At 42.1% G+C, this 27,460-nt stretch overlaps 1 protein-coding gene across 2 annotated transcripts in view; it reads right to left on the bottom strand.

Annotated features, from left to right (window-relative positions):
* GALNT12 (polypeptide N-acetylgalactosaminyltransferase 12) overlaps positions 1-26,517 on the bottom strand; it is a 35,134-nt gene extending 8,617 nt beyond the window's left edge. For both annotated transcript variants that reach the window (XR_014159055.1, XM_081872757.1), the window contains exons 1-8: positions 26,108-26,517; positions 21,648-21,817; positions 17,800-17,989; positions 12,614-12,799; positions 7,350-7,467; positions 5,274-5,450; positions 2,910-3,041; positions 643-756 (exon numbers count right to left, since the gene is read on the bottom strand). Coding sequence is in view for 1 of the 2 variants with exons in the window: in XM_081872757.1 (XP_081728883.1) it covers positions 643-756; positions 2,910-3,041; positions 5,274-5,450; positions 7,350-7,467; positions 12,614-12,799; positions 17,800-17,989; positions 21,648-21,817; positions 26,108-26,502 (1,482 nt within the window). In the remaining variant the exon portion in view is untranslated. The remainder of the gene's footprint in view (positions 1-642; positions 757-2,909; positions 3,042-5,273; positions 5,451-7,349; positions 7,468-12,613; positions 12,800-17,799; positions 17,990-21,647; positions 21,818-26,107) is intronic.
* Between the last annotated feature and the right edge of the window lie 943 nt (positions 26,518-27,460).

Genomic DNA, 27,460 nt, shown 5'->3' with positions numbered 1-27,460 from the left:
ATGGCCTGCTTTCTGAGGTCTCCCTGGAACAACTTTGTCTTTGTTTTGGTGCCAGGTTAAAAACTGGTTATTTACTTAGGCATTTGTGCACTGTCAAAATTTGCTGCCTGGTACTACAATTTGCCAATCAGAAGGTTGGCGGTTCGAATCCCCGCGACGGGGAGAGCTCCCATCACTCTGTCCCTGCTCCTGCCAACCTAGCAGTTCAAAAGCATGTCGAAGTACAAGTAGATAAATAGGTACCACTCCAACGGGAAGGTAAACAGTGTTTCCATGCGCTGCTCTAGTTCGCCAGAAGTGGCTTAGTCATGCTGGCCACATGACCCAGAAGCTGTACGCCGGCTCCCTCGGCCAGTAAAGCAAGATGAGCGCCGCAACCCCAGAGTCGGCCACAACTGGACCTAATGGTCAGGCTCCCTTTACCTTTACTACAATTTGCTTTGTGCTTTAAGATTAGTGTTCATTATTTATTGTTTTGTGTGTGTTAATTCATTAATACAACACTTCAATATACAAAGTAGGTGTCCTGCCTGAGATCAAGCAGTATAGAGTGGGCTGTAAATATTTTAATATCAAAAAACATGCACAAAGAAAGGGCAACTACATTTCGACCCTCTAATGGAAGTAAAGGGAAAATCTTACCTGATTTTGTCCCATGCCATGACAAGGATATAATATGACTACACGTCCTGTTATATCATGGTCATCAAGAGGATTATAATCAAAGCAATAATTTGCCATCCCTCTGTTCTTCAGCTGAAAGGCAGCAGAAGGCAGTTAAGAGATACCAGCCCACAATCCAAACATCCCATCAGTCGCAGCACTTTAAAAACTATTAATTTAGCAGCTTATAATTCAGTATCACATCAGATGCAGCAATTTTATTTTTTTAAATGAGAAACCATCAAAACTAAATAGTAGGAACCAACGATCTTAAGTTAGTCCTGACTAGTAACGTAAGCCTACTGATTTCAGGGGCTCTACTGTGAATATGACTTAGTCAGGTACCACTCATAGAATACAATTATATTTTGGGGGGGGATTTCCTCTCCAGATTGTGTTGGTGACTGCCTGAAAATATATGCCCTGGAGCTTTTTACAATATGCTGACTGTTCTTTGTGCCAGGGAAGATTCCCATGTTCTATAATTGGTCTAGAAATGTCAAATACGAGCTGGTGATGAAGACCAATGGTCAAAATTCACTCAGCTGGTATATGAACTGTTTTTATAATCTAACTTTATATTCACTTTTTTACGTAGAATGAGGTAGCAAATGAGAATTTGCTGTTGAGAAGTGTCATGAATAATAATAATTATTATTTCAATATGAATTACTATTGACCCTAGCTCCAAATTTCTTTAGGCCAGGTCGAATATAATGTGACTGAATCTACATTGGAAGAACTTTCAGGTCTTCTGTGTACTAATTTGCTGGGAAGCTGTATGTGTCGTAAACATAGTTCTCCCCAGTGAAAACAAGCATGGAATGAACTGATTCTTTCTTTATTTGCATTGAACTCAAAATGTCAGACCCAAGAGCTACATAAAAAGAAGAATAATTTTCCCTTCAAGGAAATTCACAGCAGTATCACCCAAAAAAAAAGAAAAAAGGATTTCATAAAGAAAGGATCTGCCAAGAACTAATAAAACCAGTAGAGGGGAGGAAATATAACATAAAGCAAGCATGACTGGGCAAGATGTTTTCAGCTATGGGGAAGACAGCCAAGACAATACTGGATAGGTATCCTCTTGGTAGGCAGCAAAAAGGATGCCACTGGAGGAACATTTGTTAGCCAGTTATCTGATATATTACATAATACACTTACACATGACATATGGTGAATGTTAACATATTGTGGTAGCGGCACACATGTGAAGGGGTATTCCCAGGAAAAAGCATGGCTCCTTTATAGTGGCATTATACCATGGGTAGGCAAACTAAGGCCCGGGGGCCAGATGCGGTCCAGTCGCCTTTAAATCCAGTGCGTGGACAGTCTGCGAATCAGTGTGTTTTTACATGAGTAGAATGTGTCTTTTTATTTAAAATGCATCTTTGGGTTATTTGTGGGGCCTGCCTGGTGTTTTTACATGAGTAGAATGTGTCCTTTTATTTAAAATGCATCTCTGGGTTATTTGTGGGGCATAGCAATTTGTTCATTCCCCCCCCCAAAAAAAATATAGTCCGGCCTCCCAACTGCTGAAAAAGTTTGCTGACCCCTGCATTATACCATCCCTATCATGGGATCTAATTAGTGGGAAGCATCTAGCTGATTACAGTCGTACCTCGGGTTACATACGCTTCAGGTTGCATACACTTCAAGTTACACACTCCGCTAACCCAGAAACAGTACCTCGGGTTAAGAACTTTGCTTCAGGATAAGAACAGAAATTGGGCTCCGGTGGCACGGCGGCAACAGGAGGCCCCATTAGCTAAAGTGGTGCTTCAGGTTAAGAACAGTTTCAGGTTAAGAACGGACCTCCGGAACGAATTAAGTACTTAACCTGAGGTACCACTGTATTGCTGTAAATACGATTCTGGACCCTTGATGAGCTCCAGAAGAACCTAGTTATACAGTGGTACCTTGGTTCTCAAACGCCTTTGTTCTTAAACGCTGAAAACCCAGAAGTAAGTGTTCTGGTTTTCAAACTTTTTTGGAAGCAAATTGTCCGATACATTGCACATTATCAGTACTTCTTACAATAACTCTGTACAAGGTAGATGGTATTATTATTGACACGGAGTCCAGTGCTGAGAGACAGTGGATTACCTAAGGCTACCTAGTGAATTCATGTCGAGGGTGAGATCTGAACTTATTACATTTTCTGCTGATTTCTGCCTTGCCAAACTATCCTGAAGGAGAGATGTCAGTAATATGAAAAACCCACCTTAAAAAAACATTTTACTTACCATCCCAAAAAAGCCAGGCCTGTCCTCTGGCACATGGAGTTCTGGGTAAATATTATCCAAGTACCACTTGAAATCCTTGCATTTCAACTTCTCTCGAAGAAATCTTCTTTCTGTCACATCTCCATAAGGCTCCTAAAAAGAAAACCGAAAGTAAATTAAAATTTCAACATAAGGAAAGCTACAGCAGAAACTTTGAAATGTCAGGAGGGAAATGGAGTCCATCTGCATGGAATATTTGTCAGGTTTGTACAACCTGTGACCTACCAAGCTGAATTCAGCCCACCAGTCATATAGTCATAACATTCTGCTACTGGGTTGAAATGGCAAAAATGGGGTTGGGATAGGGGAAGCTATTAGATTCTGGCAGGCCACAAAACATGGCTGGTACACCATGGTTTTTTTTCCCCGGCTAGTCACAATTTGTGCAGGCCTGAAAGTAGAAACAGATAAAATGTAAGGCTAAGTATAGAAATCTCCTCCTCCTCCAGCCTTTTAAAGTATGGTCAAAATAGGACATCAACATACAAACATCATTAAGCTAATATTCTATATGCTTTTTCTACTTGGATGTTCTGATTTCACATCCAAACTTTAGTTTTGCTACTGCAATAAAACTGATGCACGTGTTCACAGCTGGTCACTGACCTTCAAACACTGTTTCCTAATACTATCCTGATAGAGCAAAGACCATATTTAGTATGACCCAGGGATGCCAGATTGAATTAAATATTGGGGGGATGTAAGCCCTTACATAATCAATCACATGACATGGCCCCCCCACACCATTTGAATGGCAATGCACCTCAACTTGGGGAGGGGCTGGTCCCCTCAAATATTTAGGGGGGGGGTCAAAGGGACTTTAGCCCCTAGGGGTTGGCTCCTATGGTATGACCACAATTGAAAGAGGGTTAGTTACCAGCAAAATTCCCTTTAGGCAAGCATCATAGCATCATACATAGTGAAGGACCCAAATCCAGACAAAATCTGTGTGAAGTCTCACAAAGGTAACTCAGTACAAACACCATAATCCCTCTTTATCTGCAGTACCAGTACATATTACAGATTTCTAGATCAGGGAGTTTGTGTTCTTACCTTCATTAAAAATGTGTGGTATTTGATTGTATCCAGCCCATTAACTGAGCCAGATTGATTGGTATCTATTTAATCATATCCCAACCTAGGCTCAACATTTTTAGTACCAGCTGTAACCTTGATCGTCTGCGATATTACTATTCAAAATCATTAATAAACCTACTGGACTAGATGCAGGTTTCTCCTTCCATTTGCAGAAGAGACAGAGGTCCAGTGGAGGCTCCTGCTGCAGAAGGTGGGGATGGAAGGAAGCTATTTTTGCCAATTCCCCCTTCCTAGTATTCCATGTATTACCTCCCACACTGTTTCAGAGGGTTCTCTAACCATATGGAACAGCTTTTTTGAGGATACAGGCGGCTTTGGCAAAATTGCTTCTCCCTTCTGTAGGACTACCTGATGGTAGCAGAGATCCAACCTATGGAGTTTTGAATTAGAAACCCTCAAATGTCCCGGCAGAAGGACCCTCTTGATTTCATGTAATGCCACCAGGAGCTATCGGGTACCAGAGTAATCCTTTTTCCTGAGATCCTTCTTAAGTTTTACCTCTTCTAAATGAAAATCAGATTACTAGAACCAACTATTTATAGTTATCCAATTGATCACATTTTCTCAAGATTATAAATGTATTTGGTAATACTAATCCTGAAACCACATTGATTGGCAATAATTATAATTGTAATAATTATAATTCTACCATCAAAATCTTTCCTTTAATGTAGAGTTATGTATTTATCAACAGTTCAGTTATTCTAGTCAGGATAGCTAACCTATAATTATCAAGATTATGAAGCCTATTCTTTTTCAAACTGGCAAAACACTAAGGGGCAGTATCCAACAAAGTAGATCCACTACTGCACGGGTTTCCACTTGTGCAATGGAATTTTCCCTCTCTGTCCTCTCCCTCTGCACCTTCCCCAAATTTGCTCCAGAGGGGTTGGGGAAAACATCAGAACAGATTTAGGGAGGCAGAGTGTGGGGGGGAAAGGAAAGTTCCCTTGCACAGCCGTAAGTCCTTGTGCTAGTAGATCTACTTCATTGGAGACCATTTCCATTCTTTAGGAATTTTGTCACTTTTGTAAGATGGATTAACAGCCCTGCAAAAAGTGCTCTGTGTTCTCAGCATGTTACAAAAACAGACAAGCACCAAGGCAATTCAAATTATGTGCCTGGCATAAATAATACCCCTTGCTGCCTTGGCTCTCCCCTTTTCCCTCTAGAGTCAAAAGTTAGGTGACAGGCTCCTCAGAAAAGTGATCTGAACAGTAAGCTTACCTTGCGTGCATGCGGATTTCTGTGGTAATAAAGCTCTTTGTATGCATCCATCCACACTTCTGCAGCGCGGACAGAGTTAGCCAAAGCCTTTGCCCTTGAGTAGGGAGCTTGCTTTGGGAAAACATGTCCCACGTGAGAACAAGGATGGATCTCAAGACTTCCTCCACACTGCCAGATCTAAATGAAATAAAGAAAAACCAAACAAAGCAGCCTGTATTATATGCATGCAATATTGCAGCCCTATCCTATGAACTGGCTTAAGCAGCAGCTGTTTAAGAAGCTACTTGTACCACTGAAGCTCAAGGTAATGCTTCAGAAGTTGAGCAAATACTCCTGCCACACTTCCTCCCAAATCCCTTTCCATTACCAGTTCTGGCTAGCTCTGCTTTGTGTCAGCCTCTATAGCTTAGTTTAACTCCATGCATATTTCAAGATCTATTCTATGGGTGGTATTCAACTAAGTAGAACTATTGTAATTAATGGACCTAACTTAATTTCAGTGGGTCTACGCTGAGTAGAACTTAATAATAATAATAATTTTTATTTATTATTCAACTTTGTTGAATACCACCCAATATTTATGATTCCTCCCCTAAAAATATGCCTGTTTGATCTCTCATGCCGTGTGAACACAATCAAATATTGCAAGTACCTTATGTCAACAGTCTAGCACAATTATTACTGGAAGCATACAACATTGATATTTCCTACATTTGGATTTCTTCCTTGTGAACTTTGAGCAGATATGCACCGGCCTTAACTTTTAAGGAACAGGACAAATGGGCAGAGTCATTGAGTATCTTTACACAGGATGTAATTAGTTGAAGAATGTATTTTATACACGGAGTCAGCGGGTGGCTACAGAGGACACTTCAGCTAAGAGGATAGAAGAGATGCCTGGGCATTTCACAGCATAAAATAATTATTGGCTCATTTGTGCATTAGATCCGTTCAATTAGATACTATATTAAGATCAAAGAGTATATAATTTAAGTAGTGGTATTAGACTGAAGCATTACAGTATCTACGTTTTCTTTATAGGTAGATGCAGTACGGAGTGTTTGGGGAAGTTTAATCTACAAGTTCCATACTTAGTATGACATCTATATTCTCAGATGTTCCTCTATTCTCCAAACAGTGATGTGGAGGCAGGAACTGTATTTTGCCATGCAATCTACACTATTTACATATAACCAAGCTTGATAATAACATGTGGTGCTACCAAGAAGAAATGACTTTGCAGTTATGGATCATACGCGTATGACTAGACATTTCAATCCATACAAAACCCAAACACCCCAGTCCAAATAAAGCTTGTATATTTATGTCCCATTAATTTTAAGTAGGGAATACGTTCATCTTTGGGGGAAAATATTTAGGGATGCGGGTGGCGCTGTGGGTTAAAACCCAGAGCCTAGGACTTGCCGATCAGAAGGTCAGTGGTTTGAATCCCTGCGATGGGGTGAGCTCCCATTGCTCGGTCCCTGCTCCTGCCCACCTAGCAGTTCAAAAGCACGTCAAAGTGCAAGTAGATAAATAGGTACCGCTCTGGCGGGAAGGTAAACGGCGTTTTCGTGCGCTGCTCTGGTTCTCCAGAAGCGGCTTAGTCATGCTGGCCACATGACCCAGAAGCTGTACGCCGGCTCCCTCGGCCAATAAAGCGAGATGAGCGCCACAACCCCAGAGTCGGCCACGACTGGACCTAATGGTCAGGGTTCCCTTTACCTTTATTTTCCTTATATGGGGCATAGCAAGTACAATTTTACTTCCATTAACGTTTGGTAGGACTTGCCTGAAACTATGGAATCACCAGCTAGTTATCCATCAGAGCACTGGGCTACAAAATATGAATGTTATTACAACTACCTAGTTCTGGACGACAGAAGCAGCTCAGGAGAATGAACTAGACTTTGTATTCATAATAGCACTGGCAAGGACTGGTTTGATTAACAACTAACACTACACTACTTGCATATTTCCTTTAAAACACAGTTATTCATGCAGGAGACATAAGGAGCTTAATGAGATTTGCGTGGAGGGGAATGTTTCAGGGCTACTTCCAATAACGTTACTTACCCGGAATGAAAATTCAAGGTTTTCTCCTCCCCAGACTTCCATTCCTGTGTCATAAGAGCCGAGGTAGCTAAAATAATGCTTACTGACTGCAAAGAGCCCACCAGCCATAGTAGGAGACCTATGAGAGGAAAGTAACTCTGACATTAGGGAACACATTGTTTTTCTGTAACAAGCATCATTATGTGGCTCAACATATCAGTGCCATATTATTAATAGTACACCTTTTACAAAAAATGTCCATGGACCAGAATGCAACTTATTCATATGTTACCAAGAAAACAAGGAGGGAGATATTAACATTTTATAAGACAAGTTTTGGTTTCAAGAAATGTTTGTGATAAAATACATTCTGCTTTCACAGGCTGCTCGATTACAACTAGGCTAATAAATCCACATTATTTAATACTTTAAAAGAATAAGGGTTCAAAGGCTGTGATTGATAGATAGATAGATAGATAGATAGATAGATGATAGATAGATAGATAGATGATAGATATAGATGATAGATAGATGGATAGGCAGGCAGATATCTTACTGAAATAAGGTACACACATATACTGTATTTACTAAAATCTAATGATCACCTTTTTTGGCCAAATTACGGTACATTGCAAAAATTAAGGTGCACATTAGATTTGATGGCACATTTACATTCTCCAGCAAATACTTTTTTTGGTTTCAAGGTTCTAAAAATTGAGCTGCACATTAGAGTTGATGGCACGTTAGAATGTTATTACACAAACATACATTTACTGAATGGTGCTACTTATATTCTAAATGACCTCCAGACAAACTAGAAAGATTAAGGCTGCAACCCTAACCCCATTTACCTGGGAGAAAGTCCTACTGCATTGAGTAGGACCTACTTTTCAGTAGACACTGTTAGGATTCCTCTGTAAACCAAGCACATTCACAGCTAATTTACAGCAGGGGTGGGGACCCTTGGATCCGGGGGCCAAATGTGGTCCTTCATTCTCTCTAACCAGCCCTCAGGACTCTATGTAGACCATGCCCTCACAGGCCCTGCACCCTCCTCTGATTATTTTTATTAGGATGGAATGTGTCTTTGAACCGTGATTATACCTCTTTCTTGCCTGGATTGAGGATTGTATATTTCTGGCCACACACACTATTGGTATGCAGCCCCTGGAAGGCTGCCCATGAGGGAATGTGGACCTTGGAATGAAAGGGGTTTCCCAGCCATCCCCTGATTTATAGGTAGCACTGTGCCCAGAATGGCTAGCGGGCTTTTTTTGTTTCTTGTTTAATGATCAAACTACAAATACAAGATACCAAAACCCATTTAGAGAGAAGGGTGAAGATACCAGAAAAACAATAATTTTAACTAATGTGACAGATCCAAGAGCAAAAAGGGCAGATTGTATTGATAAAGGATATCGAGTATGAATGCCCTCCATTTTATCCCCCATTGTTATTTATTGTTATCACCGTGTACTGTTTTATTTTGTTTTTAAGCTGCCTTTTATTATATAGAAAGGTGGGACATATATTTTGAAATTAACATTTAAGAAACGTTCAGAATTATCCTATGAATAAATTAGATAGATATAGACACAATTATTAGCCCATGGTGACCATCATGACTGGCTTTGGTCACAGTCCAGCCCTCTAACCACATTAGCTCCTAGAAAAGGCTTTAAGTGCAATCCTAACCATGTCTATTCAGAAGCAAGTTCTGTTGAATTTAAAATGGTTTATTCCCAGGTAAGCGGAGTTAGGATTACTGTACAGCCTAAATCCCCCAAAAAGAAGGCACTAAATGAATTGCAGATAGACAAAGACACAAGCAACACAAAGGAATTTGTATTAAATGTGTTAGAAAAGGAAATGGAAAACAAAGACAACACTGGATATTTCCTCAATACAAAAGAAGGCACAGTGAGGATAAAGAGGCAGCTGAAGTAATCAAAGCCTATTTGTTTTGGTCTTTACTAAAAATGAAAGCAGTTCTGGGTACTCTAGTTCAAGAGGGATGTTGAAAAGTTCTTAATGTTTCAGAGAGCTACAAATCATACAAGGAAAGTTAAGGAAACAGGCACGCTCAGCCGAGAAGAAAGAAAATTTGAGGAAAAAGAAAACAGGTTGACAGTTTCAAACGTTTTTAAAAGAATCTCAGAGGAAGAGGGGGGATAATTATTTACCTCTTTACTAAGGAAAGGATGAGAAAACCAGTGACTTCTAAGCAACAGAAAGGTATAGAAATAATGCATGTTAAATAATTCAGTATCAATTTAAAGAATGTTTCAATTTTTTTTTATTTATTACCTTGTTTATTTAATCTACTTTTACTCTGTTATTCAGCCATGTCCCCCAAAGTAGCTTACATCAATCCAAACAACAAACCAGCCAATAATCAAGATTGATTACATAGCATTATATCCCTGGACAAACAACCATTTTCACTTGGCACTTAAATACACGCAAAGGAGGCACATGACAAATAGATGTGAAGAAGAGCCCTAAATGGGATGCCACCATATTTCTGATGATGGGGGTACCTAAAGCCATCCCTCTGCTGAAGATGTTACAAGGGAGCAAGCAATTCTGTTTGGGGCACATTAAAGTAATCTAACAGGGATATTGTCAGGGCATGGAAAACAGCGGCATGATATCTTTCCAAGTAGGACTGCAGCTGACACACGTAACAGAAGTTGATTAAAAGGCACTTTGAGAACTACGTCCACTGCAAGACTGGATCTACGTAATAGCACCCCCTACCTATGGTCTTGGTTCTGTTTGAGCAGTGCAACTCCATCTAGAACTGGCTAAATCCTAATTCCATGGTTTGTCAATATGCTGGTCTTGCATTGACTGAGATCCAGTTCTGCAGGGCCAGCCCAGGATATTTTGCTGCTTCAGACAAAACTGAACATGCTCCCCATTGCCTCTTCTACACACATGTGCTGCCTTTGCCTACTCCACACCTGGCTGCCCCTTTTGCCACCTCCTCCTCAGCAGCAGCCAGTGGTGCAGAGGTCAAGGCGGAAAAGGGAGCAGCCAGGCACACAAGAGGCGGCCATGGTGGCAGGCATGCATGGAGGAAATCAGATCTGCCACCTGAGTTGACTGCCTCACATTGCTCATTGATGAGCCAGCCCTGCAGGAACTCCAGACAACCTGCTCAGAACATGCACATCCTCACCTAGAAACTTATTTTGAACGAGTTTGCTCACACTTTGGATGCAACACTAGGGAAAACCATGGCTTAGTGCAAATGAGCAGGTTCCTACGGCACAGACTGTGGCCCTGCTGCTGCTGCGCTACCCAGGGCTAAGCCATGGTTTGACTTAGCATTAATGTCTGAACCTGGTGTGGCGATCACACAGGGTCCCCGGACGTTTCACCGTCTATTGATCCCTGTGCCACCACTTTAGTTCTCGCTGCCACCACCCAGGCCCTACCTGGTACAATACTGAGTCCAGTCAGGGTTAAATTGGAAAATAAACTTCTGTTTATTTATTGCAGTTTAACAAGCGTGTGGTTTCATAAATGGTCTCAGTCGATTACAATCATGGGCTGCCTATCCAGACCTATAACTTCCGCTACCTGCTCTCACTCACTAAACCACCTCTCAGATATTTACTTGTCTTCCTAGCTTCTAACTGTTCCTGACTCAGCTTATTTCGCTACACTAACTCAACCTACCCCCAGACTCTATCCCAATTCACTCCCATGGCAACCAACCATCCAACTCCCAACGAACTCCCCTTCGCCCCTCCCAGAGTTGGTTTGATAGTCCCTCTGGCTCCACCCCCTGGATTCTGATTGGGTAACTTGTTTAACTATTTCACCTCCAGCACTCTCATATGTTAACGTCACACCTGGGCTCATGGTTTGCTTCACTCCACACAAAGAATGAGTCTGGGTTTGGATGTAGCCAAACCATAGCACAACTCTGAGTAGCATGGCAGAGCCAAACCAGGGGAGGAGCACAATGGCTGCAATCATCACTCTGGAAACTCACACGCTTGTTTGTTCGCACAAAGCCACTGTTTGGCTTGTTATTATGTGTAAACTGGGTCACCACAATGCTTGGAGATGCAGGTACTCCAAAATCCTAGTTTGACACTTGTTGACAATTTCATTCGGGAATTGGGCCATCAGATAGGAACAAAACGTCCATTGCACAGTGGCTCTAATTTTCAATTAGGAAGAAGAATTACGTTATTCTTAACTATCTCCTAAAATCTTGACATTCCAGCTTGTTCTCCGCTAGTAACCAATACATCTTAACCTATTGTTTCAGTGTAAAATTAATCCCATGGAGATAGGTCAAGACTAAGCTTATTTCATATTAGCTCTAACATTTCTGAATTTGCACTAGGAATAGCTATCTTCAGTGCATTATTAATACTCTTAATACTTTGGGTTAGAAATGAACACTGCCTTCCAAAAAACTAGCATGTACATAATTCTCTTTAATTGTTGGTGTCTGGAGGAAAGTAGAATGCAACTACCTTAAATGTAAAGGGGAAAGCGGAGTTTAAATCCTGTACAAATTACCAGCACATAGAAGTAAGATTTTGCATTACAGTGGAACCTTGGTTTGCAACCGTTTTGGATTACAACCACATCAAACCCAGAAGTGCGTGTTCCTTTTTTTGGATTACAACCCTTCTTTTTTAATTCTTCTTCTTTTTTTTTTGGAGGCCCCATTGGCGAAAGCATGCCTTGGGTTACAACCTGTTTCAACCTGTTTTGGTTTACAACCAGACCTCCGGAAAGGATTATGATTGTAAACCAAGGTTCCACTGTACTATTTCTGAATGAGTTTGTTCAACCCTGTTAAAGGGTAATTTGGAAAGAACATTTTAGTATTCAGTGAAGATGACTGTGAAAAACCTATTCCAGATATGCCATAATGCATTTGTAACCAATATTCTGTTTGCCACGGCCTTGTGAACTGAACAGCAGTTGATTTTCTCTTTGTGGCCTATTGATGTGTAACACACACACATACACAAACAAACATATATGTACTGGCTTCTCACCTCCACCACCACTGGTTAATATCTCTGTGTTCTGAGAATTGTACAGTATAAAACTATGTTTACAAATGAGGAAAGAGGAAGATTTACATATGTGATTTTAAAAGCAGAATTTATATGACAACCTACACATTTATATTATGTGTTATAGATAGAACATTCAGAATCCGTGTTGAGAAGCAAATTTCAGTTTAGTCAGCCCAATGGGTTTAGCAGTTTAAAATATATTTCAAAGAAAGTAGAAATCAGTCTGACCTGATGACATCAACCTCGGATCTCCTCTGTTTTTGTTCCCTCTCGGGTACTACATGCCAGGTGAAGACCAGTCTCCAGTCAAACCCACCAATCTGTGGCTCTCCAGGATTTCCCAAATATTCAAAAGTGTTCCAGTCAATCACATCGATCACAGGGCAGACAACAGCTGATGGCTCTTCTTTAATTCTAAGTTAATAAAGAAATAATATTTGGATGATGTTCACAGAAGCAAGAAATATCAAACAACATTACGGAAGCACACTAGAGTACGTATATTTATAGGCTAAATGGTTTATTATTTTCCATTGTGCGGCAGGAAGCTTTTATAACTTTTTAAAATAAAAAATAAGTAAACATAAGCTAGCTCAGTTTCCCTGAAACCTCTTGAATCCATCCCCTTCCTGTACTTATTTTGCCTTCTGCTCCAACTACTGTTTGATGGATGAATGTAAGCAGGTTTGTAAAACAGTTGAGAACATACAGCCCACTGGTGGCATGAGGATTTATGGAAGGGAGTGACAGAATTGTTGTTGTTTAGTCGTTTAGTCATGTCCGACTCTTCGTGACCCCATGGACCAGAGCACGCCAGGCACTCCTGTCTTCCACTGCCTCCCGCAGTTTGGTCAAACTCATGCTGGTAGCTTCAAGAACACTATCCAACTATCTCATCCTCTGTCGTCCCCTTCTCCTTGTGCCCTCCATCTTTCCCAACATCAGGGTCTTTCCCAGAGAGTCTTCTCTTCTCATGAAGTGGCCAAAGTATTGGAACCTCAGCTTCACAGAATATTAAGGATTTTGTCTAAAAAGACAAAGCAGGAGTGTTCATCCTTTATCTTCCTCACCCCATCCTCTTTATTCTTTTGCCCAGCTGTTCTAAGGATTAACACCAAAGCACAACTAAGCATCTCCTGCCCCTACCTACTGCTTGCAGAGTTCCCACATAGCATCTCAAGCAAAAGAGAACATTCACAAGAAGAGAAAAAGGCCCACCTGCTATTTGTCTTCTGACATCCATGGCTCACTCTGAAGTTCCAACATTAACCATCATTCCTAAACTACTGCAAGTATCTTGAAACCTACTGAAGGATCTTGCTCCACAATCTGAGAACCTGGCTTTAGTCTAATGCAATGCAACTGCCTTAATGCCAGGAAGTATATATTTGGGGAAGGGATGTAGCTGAAGTGGAAGGGCATACCTCAGAGGAAGAATGCCTACTTTGCTTGCAAAAAGGTCTCACATTCAATCCTCAGCCTCTCCAGGTAGGGCAGGGAATGTCCCTTGCCTGAAACTCTGAACAGTTGCTACCAGTCTCTGTAGACAATACAAAGCTAGATGGAGCAATAGTTGGACTCACTGTAAGGCAGCTTCCTAAATAAGTCACATAAGCTTAATCAATTCAGCAGTAAGCTTGAATGATTAGGGAACTATCCATTAGTTTAGACCAGGCACCCCCAAACTCGGCCCGCCAGATGTTTTGGGACTACAATTCCCATCATCCCTGACCACTGGTCCTGTTAGCTAGGGATGATGGGAGTTGTAGTCCTAAAACACCTGGAGGGCTGAGTTTGGGGGTGCCTGGTTTAGACAAAGTATGCAGTAACTGCAGGTGAGGCTCAACAACTGACATTTAACAACTGTACTCTGTGATAGGGAAAATTAGCACAAGTGTTCTAATTAACAGCTAGAGACTTTTTAGAGTTTAGTCACCACCAGAGAGCTGAAGAATAACCTCTTTTTGTCCCTTTCCTCCCCATTAACAACATCCCATGAGAAATGAGAAAACAATCCATGGTGGTTTTAGAGACAAAAATGGTTTTACTCCGTGTCAAACCACACCAGGTTCAGTTGAACAGAACAAATCTGCATCATAATGTTCATATATTTACTTTGCCAATGTAAAGTTGTTATACAGTGGTACCTCAGGTTACATATGCTTCAGGTTACATACGCTTCAGGTTACAGACTCCACTAACCCAGAAATAGTACCTCAGGTTAAGAACTTTGCTTCAGGATGAGAAAAGAAATCGCACAGTGGCGGCGCGGTGGCAGCAGGAGGTCCCATTAGCTAAAGTGGTGCTTCAGGTTAAGAACAGTTTCAGGTTAAGTACGGAACCTCCAGAACGAATTAAGTACTTAACCTGAGGTACCACTGTATTAATAGTCAGGATTTTTTCCTCTTTGTAGTTGAGGTAATATTTAGCAACTTAAACATACAAACAACAAAAAAGAGGGGGGGAAGCTTATCTAACTGCTTCTCGGCGTCTGTTTACAAAGTCTTTTGGTAATCTTCTTCAAAGAAAGGGATGGTAGCATAAGGAAAAAAGGCACGGCGAAACAGATACAAAGGCAAAGCTGAAGCACAACAGAACCACCACACACACAGAGAGCACAAGCAAACTCATTTTACTCACTCTCCAGTCCCAGGAGCTTCAAGAGTTCAGTGACCAGTCTTTCCTGACTGGGTCTGTCAGTGAGATGGCCACAATCCAGGCAGAGAGGCAAAGTGCAGGCTGGTTGCCAGACAGCCAAAGAAGAGAAAGGAGATGAAGTCAGAGAAGGCGAGGAAAGGAGAGCAAGAGAAACTTAATAGTAGGAGTGGGTTACTTGCAAATATTAAAGCCAAGCGGTCAAAAGATGAAAACCTGCACCAACACATGCTCTACAATGTGTTAGCTCTCCCTTTACCCCTACCCTACTGGCCACCTGAAAGCAACAACCATGATGAGCAGTAGTGTGCACTGTGATGCCATAAATTGGGGAGAGAGCTGGCCCAATTATTTCAATATATACAATGTCAATGCACCCAGCTATGTCCCTGTTCCCCATTTCTAATTTTTAATTGCCCCTTGAGTCATATCAGGTCATCTGCAACAGAAAAGGGAATGTCCTGAACTCCTGCAATACTGCAGTCAATTCGTTTATAAACAAGGTTTGCAATGGTGGAAGAGCAGCAGCTTGAGGACAGGATAGTAAAAGCTATGACTGGGCCAAAATATACGATAGTATCGTTAAAATTATGCAGGAATACTCTACGGCAGCAGTTTGCACCGCTGCTGGTTAGTTATGGAGGCTGCTGCAGCTGAGACCACATGAGGCACCAGTTCATAACAATATTTTTAAGTGAAAATAAGAGATCAGGAAACATGTGAATCATTGCTAAGACTACATACAGTGTATATACAATAAACAGAACGCAGTAAAATATGAGAGAAAATATTCACTTTCAGACTAAAGCTTGCCCCACACTGCCATCTGGTGGATTAAATTGATAAGCATGCCTTTGGTTACTTCAAAAGAACTGAATAAATGTGGCAATATAGGCCTCTATAACCTAATAGTTCAAATTATTAAATAAAGTCAAAGCATTAGTTTTCCCTTCAAAATGTTTCCCGTTAAATATTAATTACATTCCAAGCATTATTACATGTTGTTTTTCACATCTTCATATTGTTTTTTGGTGTTTAGGCAAGTGTTCTGCCTAAAATTCCACTTCCCTGAATTATTTTTAGAGGTCTCGTTTTTTATTCTTTCATTCACAATGCAGAACCACAACCTCTGACAGCGGGGTTTGTGCTCATTTGTGGGTTTCCTTGCATTTTGGTGTTAAGAATAGTCGTAAGTCTCATACCACAAGTATGCTTTTAATGTATGTGGGAGAGGGGTTGCCAGTAAGTTATTATGGCTTAATGTTTGATGATATTCAGTGCTTGTATAATGCATTTATGACACCACAAAATACGTAAGGGCCCAGTTTGCATGTATCACTAGGCAAAACTGTGACTAAGAGAGACACAGCAAAAGCTGTGTCTGCTCTGCTCCTCCTCTGGTCTTGCTGCTGCTGCACTGCCCAGAACTAAGCATTGTTTGGCTTAGTGTTACATCAAAACCTGGACTCATGGTTTGTCTTGCTCCAGAAAAACTACAAGTTGTAGCCAAAGTTCACTTAATGCTTGCCACTCATGGTCTGGTTGTGGAAGACACCACATAGCGGCAGAGTAGAAAATGAGTGATCTGGGCGTGATTTTTTGCTGTGAGCACTTGCATATTGGTTTTTCATGCTTCGCCATGTTTTGGCTTACTGTTATGTGGAAACCGGGCCACGTGTATTTTGTGTTGGTTGTCAGAAACACATTACACAGCACAGTGTACCATCAAGCATTTTCTTCCCTTGCCATTCTCATTCCTTTATACCACTAGAAAAATCCCACAACATCTCCATCTTACAAGAAGCTGAAAATAACTTATCATCAACTGTCAGTCTCAGTGGCATCATCTCAATATAAGCAAAATGTATTTTGAAAAAAGGAGGGCATACCAATGAACAACCTTTTTATCTACAAATGTAAACACTATCAATTTTAAGCCAGCCCTGACTCACTCCCGCTACAAAAACTGAGATTATTGAGGAGGCCAGAGACCATCTTGGCTGACTCTTGGTGCAGACCCAGGTCATCCACATTCCTGTTGTTGGAGGACTGGCAGCAACAGCAGCAGGTATGTTCTATGTTTAAGATAATATTTTATTCTTTTGCTAATTATGCTGTTTTAAATGTATATATTTGACTTCCTTTAGTAATTTTTTCTTTTGAAGTCTTTAAGGTAATATTTTAGTTTTCTGTTAATTATGTTGCTTTGAAATTATACTTTATATTTGCCTTTATTCTATAATAGTTTATTCTGAATTGTTTTATTTGATGTTTTAACATAGGTTGTAAACCACTTTGAGATTTTTTCTTAAAAATATAAAGTGGTGTAGAAATGAAAGGAAAAATAATAATAATGAATCCAAGGGATTTAGGGCTTATATTTTTTAAACAGATGTCCTTCCTTGATACATGGCAATTTCTTCTGAACTGTGGGGGATTTTCAAAAGCAGCAATCTATGGTTGAAATAGATATTAATCCCATTGGGCATGCATAAAGCAGCTACATGAATCTTAGTAAAGTACTGGAGGTTTACACATTATTTACGTTGGTTCTAACCACACGTATTTGTTGAAATTAGAATGTCTTAAATCTTTTTAAAGTACTATTTGGATTCATCTAAAATAGCAGGTAGAAGAACAGAAAATATAGAATGTGAGGCAAATACTCTGGCTCCGGTTGCCACTGCTGAGAAACAAAATGAAAATCAAATGCCACTCACTTTTTTAATGCATATAGAAAGTATTTGACCGAACATTACCTTTCTAATAATGGTTCAAGCCATTCTTCATGGCACTCACAGTGACAATCAAGAAAGGTTAGAACATCCCCTTTTGCTATAGAAGCTCCCAGCAGTCTTGCTCGAACCAATCCTTCTCTCTTGTTGGCCCGGATAAGCCGTACCTTGCGCAAGTTAGCCACATAGTTTTCCAAATTCTCCTTTAAGTGCTCTGTAAAAAAGAGATGAATGAACTGCTGTCGTACAAAGCAACTGCTAGCAAAACGGCTTTTCATCAAAACATACCCAGCAATTCAGTGTTGAAAGCCATTTTCAGTTCACCAAAAAAGTGAGCTATGATGAACCTCCCTTTGGAGGGTGTTCCAGATTTGTGATGCCACAACCAAAAACACCTACCTTGCATGTTCATTTGCCCCACCTCTGAAAGCAGAGCAGCGCAGAGCCCAAGATGCTGACCTGAACATATTCCAACTTAATGTCAATCAGGGTTTCTGAATGGCCTGTACTCATTAAAGACGGCCTGTACTCATTAAAACCTGCCTGGTTTTTGAGATCATCATTGGAAGTCTGGCTCTGGGTGTTCCCACCTTCTAAAATTATGTGGGTGGTCATCCAAGATTGGGTTTTCTTGATACAAGTACCTTAGTTAATCAACCCACCCTCCTTATCTGCTTATCTGGCATTAAATTTGAGGACTTTGAAGTCCTCTTTTCACTGAGACGGCCCACCCATGAGGCAATGTGAGGCAACAGAAGATCTGGCCTCCAAGGAATGTATCGCCCACTACTACTGCTAAAGTGGCAGCGATGGCTGCAGTGTGCTCCATAGAGACTGCATCTGCCACCTCCTTTGCCACATCTACAGCCAGCTCTTGATGGAAATGAGGTGCTGTCGGTCTCCTTCCAACCTTGTTCTCAATGCAGATCTTTATTCCCCCCTTGTTCCCTATGTAGATCTTCCTTCCTCCCCTTGTTCCCAATTTAGATCTTCATTCACCGCTTCTTCCCTGGCTGGGGGAGGGGGCACCATTTTGTAGTTCGCCTCAGGTGTCCAAATGTCTTGGGCAGGCCCTGCCTTTTCATGGTACTTTATAGGTTTAAAGCTCTGTATTGGTCTTAAAAGGTTCTTCAATATTCTATTAGCTTTGAAGACTGCTATTACATTTACTATTTTATTGTTTCAATTACAGTGGTACCTTGGGTTAAGAACTTAATTCGTTCTGGAGGCCTGTTCTTAACCTGAAACTGTTCTTAACCTGAAGCACCACTTTAGCTAATGGGGCCTCCTGCTGCTGCTGCACTTCCACTGCACGATTTCTGTTCTCATCCTGAAGCAAAGTTCTTAACCCGAGGTCATATTTCTGGGATAGCGGAGTCTGTAACCTGAAGCGTATGCAACCTGAAGCGTATGTAACCCAAGGTACCACTGTATTTTATTGCTATAGATTTAAAATACGTTGTAATCCACATTGGGGGATTAAAATGGAAAATCAAGATAAAATAGTTTACTACATATACAAAACACTTCAGTTGTTTTTCAGATATGGTCCTCAAAATGGTTCTGAACTATTGTGTGCCTCCCTTTCAGTGTCTCTGTTATCACCCATATGCTTACATCTCTCTTTGTGATCTCCTCATACAGGACATGGAAGATAACATTACGTTATTAATCTTTTTAAGATGAGGAATGACTGTATCTGTGTAAACTACCTAGGGACTTTAAATTCTCTTTATTGAGGTTTTCTCCCCTTCTCTTTATAAATAAGGTTTGTATTTTGGTGAAGCACTGATAAGGGTGAAGGAAGGGTAAAAATATTTTTAAATACAGTATAATAAATCAGTCTCTAAGAAAGGTACTACTCAAACTACATATTAGGGATGGCATTCAACTAAGTTTTACTCAGAGTAGATCCAGTGAAATTAATAAACATAACTAATTTATGCCAATTAATTTCAGTGAGTCTACTTTAAGTAAACCTTAGTTGAATATCACCCTAAGAGTTAGATTATACATATATTTTGAGAACATAACTACAGTATTCTGAGAGTGGAATAAATATCAGACTAACAAAAGCCTCAGGTGTTGCACAATCACTATTACCCTGTTTTGGTCACAGAAGAGTACAATCCAAATATTCTAGGCTAAAAATAAAATTAGAAAACATTAACTGATTAGGTTTCCACACATCAAAATACATATCGAATAGAGTTGTAAGGAGTGATGTTTTTTCTTCAAATGAAATGTGGGCTAAAATCTATACAGCAGAAATATCCCATTCTGCAGAGACCCCTATTCAAAATCTGACATCTCTTTTGCTTTGTTCCACTATTAGATTTATTAAATAGTATGCAGAAGAGCCAAGCAAATGTCTTAAAATTCAGTGTTACCATTCCCATTTTATTTGGTACGATCATTTTAGTTATTCTAGTTATAATTTTACATCTACAAGTCTTAGTTTTATATAACAGAAGGTAGACTCCCATCAGCTGTAAACTTTACAGTTCATTAATCTCATTCATCTTTATTACTGCAAAACTGGGACTGCTGGGTCTTTGGTTACTTGATTTCAGCAGACAGGATAGACTTTGTCTGATATCACATAACTATGCAGTAGCCATCTGGACGGGGTACCTGGATGTATCTACAGTGGTACCTCGGGTTACATACACTTCAGGTTACAGACTCCGCTAACCCAGAAATAGTACCTTGGGTTAAGAACTTTGCTTCAGGATGAGAACAGAAATCGTGCTCCAGCAGCGAGGCAGCAACGGGAGGCCTCATTAGCTAAAGTGGTGCTTCAGGTTAAGAACAGTTTTAGGTTAAGAGCAGACCTCCGGAACGAATTAAGTACTTAACCCGAGGTACTACTGTATTTGATACACTTGCATACCAAGGAGCTCAGAGCAGCATTTTCGCCTCAAACCCACTCTGTTGAGTAAGCTGGGATGAGAGGTAAGTAATTTAGCCAAGCATCACACAAGCCATTTGTAAAATGAGTACAGCTGCCGCTTGAACCAGCATGACTGAACTGAGGCTTGCCTACCTATGTGCATCAGGCCCTGCCTGCTAGGTTCCCCTCAGCCTAGCTTTTTATTCTTGGGGATCCCAACCTGTGCAATATTCCGTCTCTTGGTAAACCATTCCCAAAAATTATTAGTCAAGTCTCCACATCCCGTGGTGGCTCACATGTCCGCCAAGATTTTAAGAGAGGTGGGAAATAAACAACATTGTGGTATACCGACGAGATAATCACACTACGATTACCGAGAAGTAATTTTCAGGAGTATAGAGCAAACATTACAATGCAGGCCACTAGCAACGCATCTCTATGCAAGCCAGTTTCAGTCTATGTTGTTCCTTGGAAATACTTCCTGCCAAGTTGCACTCTTACACCAATTATATCCTAAAAGGGCTACGCTTGCCTCCAAGTGTAAGGTAAAGGGACCCCTGACCATTAGGTCCAGTCGTGGCCGACTCTGGGGTTGCGGCACTCATCTCGCTTTATTGGCCGAGGGAGCCGGCGTATAGCTTCCGGGTCATGTGGCGAGCATGACTAAGCCACTTCTGGCAAACCAAAGCAGCACACGGAAACGCTGTTTACCTTCCCGCTGGAGCGGTACCTTTTTATCTACTTGCACTCTGAAGTGCTTTCTAACTGCTAGGTTGGCAGGAGCAGGGACCAGGCAATGGGAGCTCACCCTGTCGTGGGGATTCGAACCGCCAACCTTCTGATCGGCAAGTCCTAGGCTCTGTGGTTTAACCCACAGAGCCACCCGCGTCCCGCCTCCAAGTGTAGTAGCTACTAAATGCCCTATTTATTTCACAGAAAATCCTGTGCCAGCAAGGGGCTTTGTGGAGACACTGCTTACCTTTATCACTGTAATCGTCTACAAGGATGACTTCTTCCAGAAGGATGTCAGGAGAAGTCTCAAGAACACTATGAACTGTTCTGAGAAGCGTTGACCAAGCCTCATTATAAAAAGCTATTATAACAGAAGTCTTTGGAAGGTTATAATAATCATACTTCTTTTCTCTGCATCTGTAAGAAAAGCATACATTTTAATTGAAAAATCAGATACATAATTAAGCAATACTCTGCCCAACAATTTATGCAGAAGTGAGGTGAATACACAAATACGTATCGTAAGTGTGCAGAGTAGGACCTGCAGCAAGGAAGTAATTTCTCCTAGATTTTCATCTTGCAGTTTCAAAAAGCGTATGAACTCCATTATCCAGTTTGTGATACACTCCGTACTACATTAACTATATTAAGGAATTCAATGCTACTTCCAAGCACACATCAGAATGTATATCCAAGTGTCAATACCACCTATTCATGATGTAATATTTGCAAATACCATCTCACTCCCAATTCTGTTGCTACTAATTGCATGTAAATATCTTTTCTAAAACAATTAGAGTTGGATCAGTGAGAACTTATTTTTAATATCTGCAGAGTTAACCATATAGGTTTATTATTATTAAATGTTAAGCATATTTTCACAGAATGCAGTAACTGTTCACATTCACACATGTTTTTCATTTGAGCTTCATTCTCCTTTATTCAAGCAGTTCAAATATCAGCTTTGAAAATCTGTGATATTCAATTAACTATACCAATGAATAGATTAAAACCTTACAACGAATTACTGAGGCAATTGCCACCCACTCTTCTATCTCCCTCGTTTACCAAACTGGGAGAATGCCAGGCACAGGGACTTACCTACAGAGCCAAAGGCAATTAAAGTAGAAGTCATTATGTTGTCACCATGTCAAGATCTTGACCTGAAGTATCCAACATGGTGACCTCCAGGTGTTGTTGGACTCCAACTTCCATCAACCCCAGACAGCATGCCAATGGTAAGGAATGATAGGTGTTGTAGTCCAGCAACATCGGGAGGCCATCCAGTTGGCTACCCAGATCTACGGCCTGTCTTCATTCTGCTATAAAGAAACTACATGATTGAGGTTCTGTAGGACATTAGACATGTATACTTCAGAAGACTTCCCTTCCTTGCCCCACCAAGGTTAATCACAGCCAGGTCATATAAAATACACTTCCTCAATTTTCTGGTTTCTAGGAAATATATTTCATCAGATCATTCACTAACACCTCTCTCCTACCCAAGGGTGTTCCCATTTTGCTCACTAATGTTCCTGCTGCTCCCTTCAAGGGCCAAATCAAATGATTGTTTTTGCGGTGAAAATTTCATCATGCTGATAACTTTCACATGCTGCAGTAGTCTTGAGAAAGTTCCCTAACACAGTGAAATTGCATGATACTCAACCAATTTCTGAGAAGTTGTTAGTAGCTAATAGGTGTATAACCAGACACTGAGCTTCACCTGTGTGGTGGAAATATATACACCATTCAGTTACGCTGCACTCACAGACATTGCAACGTCAGCAATTTACAATCTCTCTAGTCCAGGAAGTAAAGTGTAGTATTTTCTTCTTCTTATGAGCAATCTTGTTAGAATCTTTTTGTAAATAAAAGACTTCAGTTTCCTCCAACAAGCAGAAATGAACATGATAAGGCAGCTATTGGCAATGTCCATGTGTACTGTACAGGGCAGTTTATTGTACAGGTTGGGGTGGCAAGAATGAAAGGATTATGAACAGCTAGCATAAAGAGTGGAACTACATCCGGCTTAAGTCAGTTGAGGGTGCCTCACTTGGAAAATTTCCAGGAAGAAAATATTGTCAAAGGCTACCACTGTGCCTGATTGAGAACAGGCAGCAATAAAAAGAAAGCAACCATCTGTGTGATCTTAAGCATGGGACTGCAGCCTCAGTGATAAGCTTGGTTAACTATACATATAGGACTGGGTTCAAAGAAAGTGCTCAACTGAGGAATGATCATGGCCGAAATATCTTAACATGACATCAAACTTCCAAAAATGGTGGAATATAGCTGTGTGAACTCACATCTTTTTGGATAATTATTGGGGAGGCAGCAGGATGATGGTGAGAGATGGGACTCCCTGAGAAAATATGGGAAACGGGTTAGGCAGCAGCAGAACTGGAAGCAGCAATGATTTTGAGAGGCTACAAACATTCTCACCAACTTACAGACATCTTCATTTGGGACACAATTTTCAAGTGGAGATGCTCTCAAAGAGGTGACCCTATACTTTAAAGCTAACTTGGCACAGGTCCCATTCACTGCTTCTGGCGTGGAGTTTGCTGGTTGCATTAACTTCCAGCCACAGGTACCACATACCATGACATTTGTACATAGGTAGGCATTATATATTGAATTATCCAATTAATTAAGGATTGGGTTTTCATATGCACTGTAGCTTATGGTTACCAGATTTTTTTCAATGAATCCAGGGACACTTTTGTTTTGATGAAGCTGAGTAGCAACAGGGAGTCAGTAGTGGGGATGGTGAGGCAAAAGACCCTGGGCTCAAGCACACATGCATATCGTATAAAGGTGCAAAGCTCTTCCTTTGCACCCTATGAAACATAAATGCGCAGAGTTTTTAAAAAACTGGGCAAAGGCTGCCCGTGACTCCCGAGCCTCCCCCAATCTCCTCCCTCTTCCCCCTTTGTTTTGACTGATCAGGGGAGGCTTGCGAGTCGCAGGCGGGCGGCCATTGCCCAGTTTTTAAAAAACTGTGCATTTATGTTTCACAGGGTGCGAAAGAAGGGCTTTGCACCTTGCCCAGCAGAGAAACCAAGCACCTTGAGCTCCTCATGGACAATGGCCGCCCGCCCACAACTCCTGAGCCTCCCTTGATCTGTCAAAACAAAGGGGGCAGGAGATCTGTACAGCCACTTGTCCCCGATTCTCCTTTGGCAGTGGCAGCGAGCAGCTCCTGAAGCCAGCCAGAGCCAACTGCGCTACCAGGCTGGCTCCAGGCTGCTGGGGCTGCCGCTGCCACGTTTCCCAGGGACAGATTTGCAAATCTGGGGACATTCCATGGATGGAATTTGTCCAGGGACAGATCTGCAAATCTGGGGACTGTCCCCAGGAACTGGGGACGTCTGGTAACCCTATTCTAGCTATTTATGCCACAAGTGACTTGGTTTTTTAGGTATGAAAACACAGGCTCTGAAAGTATGGGACAAATCCTTCCAGGGCACCTAGGATGAGGCCATGCACTGTTCCAGGAAGTGAACAGGTGAATCTAGATGGATTAAATACCCGCAGACAGAAGTCTTTCAATGAACCAACCTTTTATCTGGTGAGTGACAGCTCTCCCACTGCACCATGATCCCATTCTGACTTGAACAGGCACTGAAAGAAAGGCCACGGGTTCCCCCCACCCTCCAAATTTTGTGTCTCTGTTTTCAGAGCAATCTTAGTTGCCTGCTCTGTTCCTCTTCTGACATAGTATTTACAGTAACACGCCAATATTTGCACACAACTGTATGGAAAGATTGCCATGTGTTCACCTGTAAGGCGGGGGGCGAGTTGCAGAAGGCAGGCCACGTTTAAGGAGAGGAGATTTTAAAATGTCTGAGAAAAACACAGGCATGATATACTGTTACAACTGAAGAGTATAGCTGGGCCCCTATGAATCTGCTACCGAAAGCAAACCTTCTCTCGTAGGTGCTCATGTACACTATACAGTACAGTCTTGTTTTGCCAACACTTCCCCAGACAGGCAGTAGCTCATATCCACTCTGAATGGGTTTTACTCAGTGCTTCTTCTTTTTTTAATAGAAAAAAGTGTGAAGTTGTTACAGTAAGTGCCACACTTTTAACATTATGGGTAAAATGGGGGACTGGGGGAGGGGAATTCATAACTTACTTTAAAAACCATTGCAAACTGTTAAAATCGTTAGTTGGATTGTAATTACACTTGTAGTCTAATGGTGAAATTTGGATACAATGGAGATGCAAAAGATTTGGATGATTAACAAGAGGACCCACAAAGCGGAGGAGGGGGAAGTCCGGGAGATCCTTTGGGGTCTTCTTTTTATGGTGCATGTTGGAAATCTGTTTGTTAAATTTTAATTTGTAAACAAAATAAATAAATATTTTTAAATGCTGGTACTGAGTACCATTGAGTACCCCAGGGGAAAAGAGCACTGGTTTAAATCTTGTCTGGAGCTCACCTCCCATACACACACACACCCGTGCTCTAAGTAAGGTGGCCATTTCAGGTAGCTGAGGAAGCAGACTCTCTAGTGCAATCACGGAATTGCAGAGTTGGGTGGGGCCCCTGAGGGTCATCTAGCCCAACCCCGGGCAATGCAGAAATCTCAGCTAGATCGTATATTGACAGACGGCCATCCAGCCTTCCCCCTGCCTCGACTCCCCTGTTTCCTTCGGACAGCGCCCGTCCCTTTGCCGCCCTCCCTCCGCCTCACTCACTGGAGGTGGCGGCGCTCCGGCAGGCGGCGGTGCAGCGAGATGCGGTCGCTGAGGTAGATGTTGATCTGGTGCCTCCGGATGCTCTCCTCCTGGAGCCGCTGCTCGGCGGCGCTCAGCTCCAGGCGCACGGGCCGGCCCAGCTCGCCCAGCTCCGCTTCCCTGCCCAGCGGAGGCTTGTCGTACACGGGCCTGCGCAGGAGCCGCCGGGCGAGCTCGGCAGGCGGCTGCGAGGGCAGCGCGACGCCGCCGGCCTCGCCCAGCTCCGAGTCCGGCAGGCCGCGTTGCCACAGCAACAGCCAGCCCAGCGCCCCCGTCGCCGCCACCAGCAGGGCCGCCGCCGCCAAAGCCAGAGGCCCGCCCGCTCGGGACACCCGCGACCGCCGCACCCGCCGCATCTCTGCAGCGCCGCCGCCGCCCGAAGCCGGCGCTGGCCTCGCTTGAGGAGCGCGGGGCGGGACCCGAGGAGGAAGGGCCGCCCCGCCGCCGCCTGCCGGGCCCGGAGCGAGGAAGCGGCCTTCTTTGCAGGATGAGGCGGCGCTGAGGGAAGGAGCAGCCGAGGTGCCTCAGAGGCCGCGCGGCTCCCGGCCTCGGAAGTTTGACAGCTCGCCACAGAAAAACCAAACACAAAACACAAACACAAAACAAGAAAAACCAGACGTCTTCGCCTATTTGTTTATTTAATTTTTATACGGCCCTTCGTCTCAGGGCGGTCTGCGACAGAAATAATAATAATACATGAGACATAATAAAAAAAAAAAAACGCAACCAAAAACTCCCCACCCCGCCCGTCCCACAAACATTTAAAAAGCCAGATTGTCAGTAGGCCTGGTTGAAGTGAAAGGTTTTTTCGCCAGGTGACGAAAGGCTTGCAACAAAGGCCTCAGGCTAGATTCCCCCGGGAAAGCATTGCACAAGCAGGGAGCCACTGCAGAAAAGCTCCTGCTGCCCTTTGCACCTCTGTCAAAGATGAGGGTGGAATGATAATTGTTGGGGTTAGTGGGGACTGCATGCGGATAGTTTTCAGCACAACTGACCAAGTGTGTTTGCAATCCTATCTGCCCCTTGTTAAGTTGTGGGTGAACATATCAGACAACACAGCAATTCTTCAAACAGCTCTTGTTTATTCACAGGCCAGAACAGAACTGAACTGAAGGGTTCAGCCAGCCTGCTTATATAGAGCTCCACTACAACGCAACAGTAACCATTTTCTGTAACTATCCAATCACTGAACATCACTTTCAATCCCTTATTTGCATATGTGGACCTGAGTGAAAACTATCTGCAGTATCCCCCTGCTGGCCCACGGTGAGAACTTAAGTACATAATACTCCTAGTTCTAGGGACGGTTTCCAA

The sequence above is a fragment of the Podarcis erhardii genome, assembly GCF_964252035.2.
Source record: "Podarcis erhardii genome assembly, chromosome: 8".
NCBI classification, from domain to species: Eukaryota; Metazoa; Chordata; class Lepidosauria; order Squamata; family Lacertidae; genus Podarcis; species Podarcis erhardii.
The sequence above is the reverse complement of the archived record's forward strand: the minus strand, read 5'-3'. Positions and strand labels throughout refer to the sequence as shown.